The 14,953-nt window shown below is 54.3% G+C and overlaps 1 protein-coding gene across 1 annotated transcript; it reads left to right on the top strand.

Annotated features, from left to right (window-relative positions):
* Positions 1-2,309: 2,309 nt before the first annotated feature.
* On the top strand, positions 2,310-12,378 carry LOC133341097 (ETS-related transcription factor Elf-5-like). Its single transcript, XM_061549598.1, has 6 exons — positions 2,310-2,545; positions 8,159-8,256; positions 9,455-9,916; positions 10,185-10,301; positions 10,636-10,843; positions 11,794-12,378. Exons 2-6 carry the CDS (start codon positions 8,193-8,195, stop codon positions 11,888-11,890), a joined length of 948 nt encoding a protein of 315 aa, XP_061405582.1. The 5' UTR covers positions 2,310-2,545; positions 8,159-8,192; the 3' UTR covers positions 11,891-12,378.
* Positions 12,379-14,953: the final 2,575 nt, after the last annotated feature.

Raw genomic sequence — 14,953 nt, 5'->3', positions numbered from 1 at the left:
GGTGCCTCCAACTAGTGAACATTCTCTAGTCCACGTGTTCCTCTTTTTTGTCGCTGCAATTCCGAGCACGCAGCTTCCCCAAGCTTCTCGCTTCACGCCTCAGACTGTGTTCCCTTTTCTTCGTCACGGAATGGCATCGTGCATCGTTTCCGTAACAGCGCGCATCACCAAGAATATAAACTCCACTTACGAAGGATTCGTTCAGTCGAGTTCTGCTTGGGAAGTTTGGCCAGCATTGTGAAGTACTGTACGTTGTTTTGTATAAAACCTTTCACCCGTGGCACACCCCAGGGTTATCTATTTTACGTATTTATTTTGGAGTAATTTGCTCCAAATACTTTGCACTCTTATCGGTTTTTTGTGCTGTTTGTTGTTGGAAGTTTCTGACCTGCCCCTGCTGGACATCTGTGAAAAAGACCTTTAAAGCTCATCGAATTCCTCCAGGATAAATACAGATTCTGTTTCTGAAGTAGAGTAGAGTGAAGAATGTAACGCATGGCAAAAAAGTGGAAGGAAAGGGGGAGAGAGAATATTAATAATCGCCAATAATAGAAGGTGGGAGAGGAATGGAAACAACTGGCTGAAATGATCGGGAAAGAGTGACCGGGCCATGACGTCGGGATTGAGAGGGTGGTGGTGGTGAGAGGGTGGTGGTGGTGGTGAGAGGGTGGTGGTGGTGGTGAGAGGGTGGTGGTGGTGAGAGGGTGGTGGTGGTGGTGAGAGGGTGGTGGTGGTGAGAGGGTGGTGGTGGTGAGAGGGTGGTGGTGGTGGTGGTGAGAGGGTGGTGGTGGTGAGATGGTGGTGGTGGTGGTGGTGGGGGTGAGAGGGTGATGGTGGTGGTGGTGGTGAGAGGGTGGTGGTGGTGAGATGGTGGTGGTGGTGGTGGTGGGGGTGAGAGGGTGATGGTGGTGGTGGTGGTGGTGAGAGGGTGGTGGTGGTGGTGAGAGGGTGGTGGTGGTGAGAGGGTGGTGGTGGTTGTGGTGAGAAGGTGGTGGTGGGGGTGAGAGGGTGGTGGTGGTGAGATGGTGGTGGTGGTGGTGGTGGGGGTGAGAGGGTGATGGTGGTGGTGGTGGTGGTGAGAGGGTGGTGGTGGTGGTGAGAGGGTGGTGGTGGTGAGAGGGTGGTGGTGGTTGTGGTGAGAAGGTGGTGGTGGGGGTGAGAGGGTGGTGGTGGTGAGATGGTGGTGGTGGTGGGGGTGAGAGGGTGATGGTGGTGGTGGTGGTGAGAGGGTGGTGGTGGTGATGAGAGGGTGGTGGTGGTGGTGGTGAGAGGGGAGAGACAAGAGGAAGAAGAGAGAGGAGGACATTGCGAGCTGCACGGAGTGGCGTCTGTTTTCGCAGCGGGTGGGGAAAGGGGAGGGGGGATTCCGAGTGGGAGGGGCCACACCTAAGTCACGTGACCTGCGGGAGGCTTGAGTTGATGCTGTCTATATATAGAAGATGTGTCACGTGCCACGAGAAAGCCCACACAGATGACCTCCCACCAAGTGAACTTTTAAATAGTTGATGTGCTATGAAGAAGGGCAATTACTCAAAACGTCACCTTTTATCGACTTTCATTTATAGCCACAGCACCATTGACGATGTGTGTAGGTTGTGTGTGTGTGTTTGTCAAAGATGCCAACTTCTAATCGTACATCAACCTCGTTTCGCAAACACATCGTCACTTTGTTACTACCACGACCCGATCTGCGTGTGATCTCAGCCAGTCAGCCCACGGCGCCTGGGTCTGTCCCGTGACCTCCTGCCAGCGAGCGTTCGACAATTCACGAGATAGCCTCAAGGTGCACCTAGCCTGGCACAAAGCGCCGTGACGTCGCCGCCACTTAGTGGCGAATGGCGACGTGGAGGGGAACCCCCCCCCCCCCCCCAGTGACTGGGAGATAAACCTCGCCTCGATTCAAATCTAGAATAAACTCGCCGCCAAGCGGAGCAAAGTTCAATCACACAGCGGGCATCGTCAGGGTCGGGCTCGAAGGGGGGAGTCACCGTCCCCTCGCCACCGCAGCAGCAGCAATCATTGAAGGTCGCTGGGGCCACACCCCCCCCCCCCCCCCCCAGGTGCACGTCTCACCCCCCCCCCCCCACACACAATAGTCGACAGGTGCACGTCTCACCCCCCCCCCCCAGGAGTCCCCCTCTTCCCCCTCCTCCTCCTCTCCCCCCACCCACCCACCCGCACCGCCCCGCATGCAAATCAGGATGCAAATCGCCGCTGGGGAACTTGAACTTGGAGGGGGCGTGCCCTCACCTGCACGCACCTGCCGCGCTGTGCGAGGGCTGCTCTGGCGAGAGAAGCCAGGGGGTGGGGGGTGGGGGGCTACCCAGGTGAGTGGCACGTGCTGAGCTGCTCACCACTTGGCTGTGGGGAGGGGGTAGCGGGTGAGTGGGGGTGGTGAGCGAGGCAGCAGGTGGACCGGCTTCACCCACGCCGCCGCAGGCTCGGTTATACCGTCACCACCACCATCAAGCCATCGACCCTGACCATCGCCACCTACAGCGGCGAGCGAACTCGTCCCGCAGCGGCGGCGGCGTCGTCACGAGAGGTAGGTCGCGATTCCGTAGCACCACCACCACCTGTGTGTGTGTGCGTGTGTGCGTGTGTGTGCGTGCGTGCGTGTGTGCGTGTGTGTGTGCGTGTGTGTGCGTGTGTGTGTGCGTGTGTGTGTGTGCGCATGTGTGTGCGCGTGTGTGTGTGCATGTGTGTGTGTGCATGTGTGTGCGTGCGTGTGTGTTCGTGCGTGTGTGTGTGCGAGTGTGCATGTGTGTGTGCGTGTGTGTGTGCGGTAGTGTAGCGGTTAGCGCGCTGCGCTATGAACCTGGCGACCCGGGTTCGATTCCCGCTCACGGCTAACACCAGTGACGATTATCTGAACCGGTCCTGGGCCTCCCCTAGGTCGACTCAGCCTTAAATGAGTACCTGGTGCGGTGTGTAAACATCGCCACTAGGGAGACAAAGGCGGTCGGGCGTGGTGCTGGCCACCCACCCCCTCGTGTATCGTTCCGGCCTTCATAGGTGCTCGCTAACAGCACTTGCCCCTACAGTCTGTTCAGGCTATACGGGGGATCTTTGTCTTTATCTTTGTGCGTGTGTGTGCATGTGTGTGCATGTGTGTGCATGTGTGTGGTGTGTGTGTGCATGTGTGTGGTGTGTGCACATGTGTGTGTGCGTGTGTGTGGTGTGTGCATGTGTGTGTGCGTGTGTGCATGTGTATGGTGTGTGTGCATGTGCGGGGACATGCGGGACCGTCCTAACACGCGCTCCGTGATGCCGCCTTGCGACTGCCGTGGGCTCTGTGAAGGTTGCTCACACAGCCACGCGTCACGAGACGCAGAGAGAGACCTCCTGTCAACTCTCCTCTAAGACTGACGCCACCATGATGATGATGATGTTGTAGCAGAACATTGCCTATGAGATGGCAACACTGTCTATGTCGACATCGGCGTACAGCATAATTTGTCGAGTTCGGAACGTTCCAAGCGCGTACGTGTTCAGTGTATTCGTTCTACCGGTCTGTTAAAAGTGTTATACTCTTAACAAAGTGTTATACTCTTAATAACAGACGAAGTGTTCTACTCTTGACCAAGTGTTATACTCTTAACAAAGTGTTATACTCTTAACAAAGTGTTATACTCTTAACAAAGTGTTATACTCTTAATAACAGACGAAGTGTTATACTCTTAACAAGGTGTTATACTCTTAACAAAGTGTTATACTCTTAACAAAGTGTTATACTCTTTACAAAGTGTTATACTCTTAACAAAGTCTTATACTCTTAAACAAAGTGCTATACTCTTGACAGACCGGCATCTGACTGAATCTCTGCGTCGCCTGTCAAACTTGGAAACGGAACGTTGAGTTGTGTCCGGGCTTAGTGAACGCATTTATCAACATGTCTGGGCACACTCAGAAACGACGCTGCACGGGCAGCCTCCTGTCAAACCTCCACAAGTCCCGCACGCCGCACCCACGTGGCCTGCATGGGCGGCAGTGCAGCAAGTAGGTTGCCCCTGCTACGACGGCGAGCACCGGGGGTTGGTTCGAGCCTCCGGTCTCGCTTCCCCCACTGCTTCGTGGGGTTGTCTCCCGCACGGGAGACACGATGACCCCTGCCCCCTGCCCCCCCTGCCCCCCACCCCCAAACAATAGCAAACTTCTGAACCGAGTTCAGAGTCTTGCATCGCACTCGTGGCGAAGCTGCGTCGCGGCCTCAATGCGTCGTTCGTCGAGTTGCAATTTGAAATGTTGCTACATTGACCACGCGATTCTATAGCCACGGGTGTGTTGCGTGGCGATTATCTGTGCCAAGTCGGTAGCTGTAGGCAGAGAGGAGCGGCGGCGACTCGGGGTTGTTGATTGTAGCTCGCGGGCGGTAGCAGCGGCGGGGCGCGTAGATAACGCGGCCGAGTTCGTCCTCGTTGCGAATCGTCCCAGCAGAAGACATTTTCCGGCCGATGACGTGCATCGCCATCGTCGCCTTCCACGTCGATGACGAGGACCCGTTTGGACGATGGCCTCGTGGCGGCGTCATCGCCTTGTCCGTCGGCGCGACACCGAGAGGGCCGCGGTGGCGCACAAGCGCGATCGTCGTAAGACAAACTCCGCATAGTCACCAATGACACTTTGCGTGGCCTACAAAGGCACCGTGCGTAGCCAACCGCGCTAATCGGAGGTGCAATGAGTTTGTCAATCTCGATGATGGTTTAAAAGTGCATCATAGCTCCAGTGGCTTCCTCATATGGGAAGGAAGAGCGTTCCAGACGGCCACAGACGCCCATCTGAAAGTGCGCGAAGCGGTGACGAGATCAGCAAGGCATTTTGCTTCATTTGTGTTCATGATAGGCGACGTTTCGGGCAATGAACCTTCCCCATAGCACATGTATAGAGTGGCTAGAGGAGAGTGGACGATATGAGCTGGAGACTGCATCTGTGCACACCGTGGGGGTTGATGAGACAGACGTTACTTTCGTAATATTTTCTGACGGGCAGGATTTTAAATTGGCGTATGAATAGATAATATATTTTTGGGTGAGTTCGCCGAGCAAGTAAAATGTTGTCTCGTACTACCCTCCGCCACCCGACGCAGCCACGTAACAAAGTTGCCGCGTGACGAACACACGAGGCCACGTGGTTGCTGCTTCACCACCACACAGCTGCGTTGGACCTGCAATCGACGACTTTTCAAAGTTGGCCTACGTGCTGAATTTGTCACGTGCACAGTGGCGCTCACAGTAGTAAGTAGCTACTGAGTGACAGACAACCCATTCAACAAGCAAACACAAGTCAAGCTACCACCTGAACTCGTTCGCTTTGAAAGTACAGCTCGTAAAGTCTCCATAAAAGTGAAACACCGAGAGGGCGGGTGAGTGGCTGGAGGAGGTCATTTGAGGCCACGTCACACACACACACAGAAGTACCTCACACACACCCAACCACGTCACACAACCACGTCACACACAACCACGTCACACACACACAACCACGCCGACCCAGATTGCCGAGGTGTTTGCATGGCCCCCAGGGTGCACGGCCGTCCACATCGACAGCTTCACGTGGACGCTTAACGCACCCCCGAAAGAAGTCCAACGTGCATGCACGCATACAGTGCAGCGAGTTCCACTGTGACAGCCCTGAGAAGCCATTCAAGACCATCACGTTACCATACATAGCAGGTGAAACCAAAAATTTTTCCAAAATCTTAAACAACCACAAGATCCAGGTCCGATTCAATACAGTACACAAAATCCGTGATCTAATCCCATCTGTGACGGAGGTCATTCCTGACATGCAATACCCTGGAGTCTACAAACGGAGTTGTACCTGCGTTGGCTGTTACATTGGGGAAACGAAACGACATGTCTCGGACCGTGTTCGCGAACACAAGGCAGATCTGAAACACGACAGAACCAATACCTCTGCCGTAGCTGACCACTGCTATAACGCAAACCTTCCGGCAACTATCAAAGTTTTGTTCATGAAGCCACCCAGATATATAAACATAGACATAACTTCAACCGAAAAGATGGATACAAATTGAGCAATCATTGGAAGGATCTTCTTGGTTCTTTCGGTAAAGTCACGTAGAAGGGAAGTAATAAAATAATAAAAATAAAACATAATAAAATTATTCTCACGAAACTGCAGCAGCAGCAGCAGCAGCAACTGCAGCAGCAGCAACTGCAGCAGCAGCAACTGCAGCAGCAGCAACAACTGCAGCAGCAGCAACTGCAGCAGCAGCAACTGCAGCAGCAGCAGCAACTGCAGCAGCAGCAACTGCCGCTCCCTTTGATGCTGTTAATCCTGCATAATGCACATGCATATGTAGTACTAATCACATTCCTGCATTTCCCATAAATATGCTAAATTCCTCTTGATATGCAAATTCCTTTGTCTAGGCGCCCAGCTTATATATATGCTCCAAGCTCGTGTGCTGTTTCATTCAGACTCTGTCGCCTCGACGGGCCTGGTTTTCACCTGAAGACGGCTGCTTTGGTTGTGGCCGAAACGTCGTGAGAATATCTTCTTGGTTCTTTCGGTAAAGTCACGTAGAAGGGAAGTAATAAAATAATAAAAATAAAACATAATAAAACAATTCTCACGACGTTTCGGCCACAACGCAAGCAGCCGTCCTCAGGTGAAAACCAGGTCCGTCGAGGCGACAGAGTCTGAATGAAACAGCACACGGGCTTAGAGCATATATATAAGCTGGGCGCATTGACAAAGGAATTTGCATATCAACAGGAATTTAGCATATTTATGGGAAATGCAGGAATGTAATTAGTACTGCATATGCATGTGCATTATGCAGGATTAACAGCATCAAAGGGAGCTGCAGTTACTGCTGCTGCAGCAGTTGCTGCTGCTGCCCTTCTACGTGACTTTACCGAAAGAACCAAGAAGATGAATCCCTGCAGTCATGAAAGCTTTAAATCGAAACATTCGAAGGATGTTATCAACCAGGTAACGCCTTACCTGCTTGTGGTTGTTCCCATCCTACCTGCCGTCTACTAGCACCCTTTTCCTAGTTACTTTAACTAGGAAAGCTGAGTGTCCCACTCAGCTTCCAACTTCTAGCCCAGCCCCCCCCCCCCCAGCCTCACTTCCTCTCCCCCTAGCGCTCACGCAGCCCCCCTTTCCCCTGCCCCCCCCCTCTCCCACTTCTAGCCCCGCCCACTTCCCCCTCCCCCCAGCCTCACTTCCTCTCCCCCTAGCGCTCACGCAGCCCCCCCCCTACCCCACACCACCTGCCACTCTCTCTCCCCCCTTTCTTACCTATATAACCTCTTGCCACGGCAGCTCTCTCGCCTATTTCAGCATTTTCTTGCCGTGGTTGTCCCACCTGATGAGGATCGCTTGTGTTGCGATCGAAACGTCGTGATTTGTTTTATTTTATTTATTTCTACCCACGTGACTTTACCGAAAGAACCAAAGAGTATGGATTCCTGCAGTCACGAAAGCTTCAAATCAGGATCGTGTATTGTCTTCAGCCATCCTCGATCCGAGGATTGGCCGCACCACGGGCGACCCTCCGCCACTGACTTCTGTCTTCTGCTATCCTCATTTGTCTGTTCCAGCGTGAGTGAGTCTCGTCCAGGCTTTGATGTTGTCCATCCACCGGGAGCCTTGTGGTCTTCCTCGCGCACGTGAAGCGAGTATTGTGCCTTGCATTGTCTGCTTTTACAAACAAGTTCCATATATATTTTACTCATGGCATGACCATATGGACGTTGTATTTCCACGTATGTGCACATCCTGTTATAACGCGCATCCCGTTACAACGCGGTTTCTGCACGGTCGATGACGAACTACTTTCTTGAGCTGCGCGGCTCGGCGGTACAGTGATAGAGCACGCGGAACGGCGTACCCGCAGTGACCTGTCCCGCGACGATGTCACTGTGTGTGTGCGTAGTAGTTCGTACGTCGTATCTCGCCACACCTCATCGTTAAAGTATTCACGGGAAAATAGTTTTCGCTGAACGCGGCGGCGCTTTTCAGGAACGCATCCAGTCCCGCGTTCAGCGAGGACTTGCCGGACTGCTTTGTGGGAGCGCCATCAGGCGGACAGCCAGATGTAGTTGTTTAGATTCGAATCAAGAGGCGGGAATGCCGTGGCGGGGGCACGCGGTTGATAAAAGCGTGGCGGTGTCACCTCGCGCAGGTGTCCGACGATCGAGGAGGGAGGCACGCGAAGGATGTGCGACCCCACGCATTCCCTGCGCTTCGCGGTGCACGAGCACCCCGCAGCGATGTACCCAGGTACGTGGTGCATCGAAGATGAGACGTCCCCATCGTGTAGCCTTGACAGCCTCCTGGGGCAAGTGCTGCTGCTAGCGAGCCGCACCCGTGCAGGCAGGCACGGCACACGACGGGGTGGGTGGCCAGCACCGCGCCCGGCCGCCTTTGTCTCCCCAGTGGCGATGCTGAGACGCCGCACCAGGTACTCATTTGAGGCTGAGTCGACAAAGGGGAGCCCCGGGACGGATTCAGATCATCGTCACCGGTGGTTGGCCGTGAGTGAGATTCGAACTCAGGAAAACGTAGTTCTTCAGGAAAACCTAATTCTTCAGGATAACCTAGTTCTTCATGATAACCTAATTCTTCAGGATAACCTAATTCTTCAGGATAACCTAATTCTTCAGGATAACCTAGTTCTTCAGGATAACCTAATTCTTCAGGATAACCTAATTCTTCAGGAAAACCTAATTCTTCAGGATAACCTAGTTCTTCAGGATAACCTAATTCTTCAGGATAACCTAATTCTTCAGGAAAAGCTAATTGGTCAGGAAAACTGAATTTTTCAGGAAAACTTCATTCTTCAGGAAAACCTAATTCTTCAGGAAAACCTAATTCTTCAGAAAACATAGTTCTTCAGGAAAGCTTAATTCTTCAGGGAAGCGTAATTCTCCAGGAACGTAATTATTCAGGAAAACTGAATTTTTCAGGAAAACTAAATTTTTCAGGAAAACTTAATTCTTCAGGAAACGGGACATTTGTTCAGGGCCTTGATAGCTTCAGAGAGGGCCCACGTAAATAAAAGCGTTATTATTTTGTCGTTATACAGCATTAAAGACGTAGAGGTGTGTGTTCATAGTATCGTGTTAATATTGAACAACATCCATAATGCAGGTTTGTTTGGGTTAGATCGCGTAAAAATGTCAACGTGTCGTTAAACCCGCCACCACCCAACACAGCCAACTAGTAAGCCTTTCCCTGTACACCTTGGGGTGCGACAGGGATGTCCTCTGGCTCCCACATTATTTAACATCTAACACACACACACACCCACACACACACACCCACACACACACCCACACACCCACACACACACCCACACACACCCACACACACCCACACACACCCACACACACCCACACACACACCCACACACACCCACACACACACACCCACACGGGGTCGCGTCGACTGACGCACGCGGATCGCGCGTTCCGCACAGGGCATGTGGACGCGCCATGGAGCGTGCAAGACTTCGACATGACCGCGCCGCCGCTGCTATCACCACCACCACCGCTATCACCACCACCACCACTACCAACGCAGCAGCAACAACAACAACATCATCAGCAACAACAACATCAGCTGCCGGTCCACGCTGCGTCGTCCCCGCTGCTGCTCCTCGCCCCCGCGGGCGCGTGCCCCACGTGGCGCGCGCTGCCGCCCGCGCGCTGGGACCGCGGCCACGTGTTCGAGTGGGCGGCGTGGCACGTGGAGGGCGCGCGCGCCGACGCGTCGCGCATCCCCGCAGAGGCGCTCGACGTGGACGGCCCCGCGCTGCTCGCCATGAGCCGACGGCGGATGGAGGAGGCCGCCGGCTCGGAGCAGCTGGGCGCGCGCATGCACGCGCACCTCGCCGAGATGGCGCGCGCGTACGCGTGCCAAGAGGACCGCGACCCGAGCGGTGTGTGTGGCCACCCCCTACAACCCCTACCCACAACAACAACAATGCGTGTGCGTGTGTGTTCAATGCGTGTGTGTGTGTGTGTTCTATGCGTGTGTTCAATGCGTGTGTGTGTGTTCGATGCGTGAGTGTGTGTTCAATGCGTGTGTTCAATGCGTGTATGTGTGTTCAATGCGTGTGTGTGTTCAATGCGTGTGTGTGTGTTTAATGCGTGTGTGTGTTCGATGCGTGTGGGTGTGTTCGATGCGTGTGTGCGAATCTTGAGCAGAGCGCCACCCAGCGACACCCCCAGAGGCTGAGCCCCCACGGGCAGCCCCCGCGCAGGCAGAAGGCGTCAAGGCAGAAGCCGCGGACGTGCACTGCGCACAGCGCAAGCACAAGCATGGTGAGGCCTGGCCACCCCCTGGGTCGACTCAGCCTTCAATGAGTGCCCGGTGCGGTGTGTAACAACAACAACCCAACAGCACTGGGGAGACAAAGGCGGCCGGGCGGGGTTGCTGGCCACCAACCCCTCGTGTGCCGTGTACAGGACCCTTCATAATAGGTGCTCGCTGACAGCACTTGCCCCATCAGTCTGTTAAAGGCTACACGAGGGGAGGGGGGGGGTGAAATCTTTACCTTTATACTCATCCTCTTGTCATCGAACCCGCGTCGACCTACCCCCCCACCCCCCTCCGCACCACCACCACCAACTCCACGTTCCTCTGGCCGGGGGACAGGCGGATCCCGGGGTGCGCTGCTCTGGGAGTTCCTGCGGGACCTGCTGCTGGGCCAGGCGGAGGGCGGCGGCGGTGCGGGGCTGCTGCGCTGGGAGGACCGCCAGGCCGGCTCGTTCCGCTTCGTGCGCGCCGGGGACGTCGCCCGCCTCTGGGGGGAACGGAAGCGCAACCCGGGCATGACCTACGAGAAGCTGAGCCGCGCCATGCGGTGAGAGAGCCGCCGGGTTGCGTCCCTACACTGGGGGTGGGGGGTGGTGGGAAGGGTGGGTGGGGGGGGTGGTGGTTGGGGGGGTGGGTGGTGGAATGGGTGGTGGGGAGGGTGGGTGGGGTAGAGGTGGGTGGGGGGGTGGTGGGGAGGGTGGGGGGGTGGTGGGGAGGGTGGTGGGGAGGGTGGGTGGGTGGGGGGAGGGTGGGGGGTGGAGGTGGGTGGGGGGTGGTGGGGAGGGTGGGTGTGGGAGGGAGTCGTTAACCTGCGGCTCTTTGCGGGCAGCTTCTGTGCGGGCATCCGTTTTAAACAACAACAACAAAATACGTGAATCTTAAAGATAGTTTGACGTCAAGATTTATTGATGAAATATGGCATCGAATGGGGTCACTGTGGGATGTCTTGGTGACGACGAAATATGCGACGGTCAGACTGCGTTGTCCATGGAGAACTCAGCGGTGTCGGGAATGAAACGGACGCGGCTTATTCCATCGTGTTTAGCAAACGGCCCGTGGAAGCGGATACCACAGAGCTACTTCTGAGATGCATTCAGGCGACTTCTGATCACGCAACAAGAGGGCAGCACCTCTCACACCCCATTCTGCCATGGCGTGTTGTTGTTGTTTCCTTTCTAAACCGGCAGATAAGAATGAACTCGCAGATTTACTACTGTCATTACAGAATAATGTCTGTGTCCCACGCGTGACGTCATTCCACGTCGACCAGCCTCCCTCATTAATAATCATGACCAGGTGACGTCCTCCAAATGGACACCCCCCCCCGCCACTCGTCCTATCGGCGTTTGCATTGTTTGCTGTTGCAGTAACCTGCTGGGACATCTGTGAAGAATAAGAAGAGCTTCATAGCTCATCGGATTCCCCCTGCTCCAGTCTAAATAAAGATTCTGATCCTCCTCCGTGTGTGCCCCCCCCTACCTCCCGTGCCCCCCACAGCTACTACTACAAGCGCGGCATCCTGGAGCGCGTGGACGGCCGTCGCCTCGTCTATCGCTTTGGCAGCAAATCGAGCGGCTGGAGACCAGACTCGTGACACGTGACTCGTGACACGTGACTTGTGACGCGTGACTCGTGACACGTGACGCGTGACTTGTGACGCGTGACACGTGACTCGTGACGCGGCCTCGACAGCGCCCGCTCGCCCCTGGCGGCTGGAAGCGCGTTCACACTTGGTGGCGGTCCTCGTAGTCGTCGTCGTTTGTTGTTTGTTGTTTTCTGGCCGTCAAACTGCCCCCCCACTCCCCCACCTCCCTGTCCAACCCCTCCTCGTGTTTGTGATACGTTGTGATGTGTGTACTGCTGTATTGGTTGTTGTTTGATTATTTTTTTGTTGTCCACGTCAGTAATGATATCAAACGGTGATATCATTGAAGGTGGTGTAGGAACAATGTTCTGGTTAACCCAGGAGGGTAACGAGCAGAGGCATGGGCGGCTTTGCCATCCCCCCCCCCTCCCTTGACAAACACCCTAAGATTTATTTTAAACAAGTGTATCAAAGAACAAAGACTTCTTTAAAATGGGGCTTGAAACCGTTCCAGGTTCTATTTAAGACGTAATATATTGCAAAGAGGTAACGAACTACGGAGCTGTAGTGGCTGTGAATGACGAATGCGGAGCGCCCGACAGAGACCGTGGGAGTAGCGAGGACGTGGATCGCGGCCAGATGAGCCGCGATCTCTCGCCGCCTCCAGGGTGCGACTGTGAAGAGAGAACTTCAATACTGGGGCTCCACCTGGCCCACTGCCTCATCCCCTGAGCGGCTCATGTCCTTCCTGACATTATCGTTCGAGGCCGACTTGACCTAGGGGAGAGCCAGGACAGATTGAGATCATAGTCACTGGTGTTGACCGTGAGCGGAAATCGAACTCGGGTGGCCCGGTTCGCGCTAAACCCTGTTGCACTACCGATCCCCCTTACATTGCGCGTATATAACACACACACGCATGCATACACATAGACATGCATATCCTACAACCGCCATTCGCCACTAGGTGGCGGTGACGTCACCACGACGCTTGTGCCAGGCTAAGTGCACCTTGAGGCCACGTGAAATGTCGAACGCCCGCTGGCAGGTCACGGGCAGACCCAGGTGCCACGGGTCAACTGAGATGACCGAGATGACTGGTTGATGCACCACATGTGCCCCCTACTGTGCCAACTTGCTGTGCTTTAGCCACCCGGCGCTCCGCTCGTTGTTGAGCGTCGCTCCTCCGCCCTCCGTTGTTGTTGGAGGGCGACTGCCTCCAACTTACCAGTAGCGTCCTTCATGAGCCTCCTCCACAGACGCCGATCTTGACACCGCTGGTACCAGTCATCGGCAAGTCCACTCAGCTCCACGTCCTCCTGTACCACATCACTCCATCTCTTCTCTAGCCCGTGCCGCGCCCGTTTAGCCCCCTCGATCCAGCCGAACAAAAGCTGTTTAGGCATGCGGTGGCTGGACATGCGGGCGACATGACCCAGCCAACGCAGCCTTGACTCCCGGAAGAGCTCACCGATGGGACTTTGCCCATATACATACACAGGCACATGCATACGAGTGGATGATCCTAACGAGCTGAACGACAACTCCGGGTTATAACGACCACTGCTATTCCTGAAGACAAGTCACAGTGCGACTGTGCCCATGCAACCCGAACTATGGAGCCATATCCCAAACCCATAGACACACACACAGACCCATAGACACACACGCATCACAGATATAGACTCATAGAGGTTAAAGACACGCTACAGAGTGCAAATGTGGCCATGCAACTCAAACTGTGGGACTGCATTGTAAACTCAAATCCAGATACATACAACTACAGACACACATCGCGATAAATACTCAAACAGACCCACACAGATGTATTAAAGACAAGCCAGTCGTGATTGTGGCAACGCAACCCAAAACTACGGGACCATATAGTACACAGAGACACACATACTCTTCGTGAATGAAGACAAAGCCACAGTGGTGTGATTGTGGCAACGCATCCCAAGCGACGGACAGTACCACGTGACCCCACTGCGGTCCCCGCTCCTCCAACGGTGGTGAAGGCGTCGGGACAGCAAAACGCCACCGACTCGCTCGGAACCCCGAGGCCCTCGCCGCGAGCAGCTGCAGCAAACATCGACGTCGTCATCGGCGGCGACGTTTCGCTCCCGAACCTGAGCAGAGCAATGTAATCGACGGCGCTTACGAGGAACTTGGAGCACTTTTCGTGCGAACTCTCTGAGCACTGCGGGCGCGTGCAGAACGCAGAACGCGCAGTAGCGGTAACAACGTGGACGCGTAGAAGTGGAAATGAGCCACATAGACCAAGAATTAACATCTGGCGTTCAGTAATAATAATAATAAACAAAGATTATCCGAGTCTCTCTCTCTCGGCCAAATTGGCTTCCGTGTCGTTTCTATATTTTCACTTCGCGATGGTCGGGGGTTCTATGCAATTGTTTTATTTAAATGATTAACGTTAAAAAATCTCCCTTAAGAAAAAATTAAATTCATCTTGCAATATTGTTCATGCACCACTGTAGTTTGTGATATTTTGTTTTTCATTTATTTGTATTGAGTGAATAATAATGATGTCAACTTGAAACGAGCCGTCGGCCTCTGGTATTTGCTCGCTCGTGAACAGTGAGGAGACTCAGGAGGCGCTCGCAGGAACCACAGACGAGTGGGGAGGGGGGGGGGGCTAAAACCACGTGGTGAGCCAACAATTTCCCAAGCTCTGCAGTCCTCTATGTATGAAGGTGTCATTGGCCAGCTGTTTACATGAATAAAACCCCTCCTGTGCCGCGACATTTCACCTCCATCACGGGGAACAACTCCAAAAGAGTGACCACCGCCAGCACCACCACCGCTGGTATCACCCCACCACCGCCACCACAACCACTAATGGACAAAGATCCCCCGAGAAATGAAGTTGTACCCTCTCTGGCAATACAACAGGGGGTGTAAAGATGTGCCAACGCCAAATAGGAACATTTTGCAAGGAATCCAGTCGACATTAACCACGCCCGGTACTTGTGATGAACATGCAAACAAGAAATGCTCCGATAAATATGCCATGGTCTTCGAAACCGACTGGCTTACGCCAGATACAGCCTT

The sequence above is a fragment of the Lethenteron reissneri genome, chromosome 2, assembly GCF_015708825.2.
Source record: "Lethenteron reissneri isolate LAM-NWPU_2019-01 chromosome 2, ASM1570882v1, whole genome shotgun sequence".
NCBI classification, from domain to species: Eukaryota; Metazoa; Chordata; class Hyperoartia; order Petromyzontiformes; family Petromyzontidae; genus Lethenteron; species Lethenteron reissneri.
The sequence above is the reverse complement of the archived record's forward strand: the minus strand, read 5'-3'. Positions and strand labels throughout refer to the sequence as shown.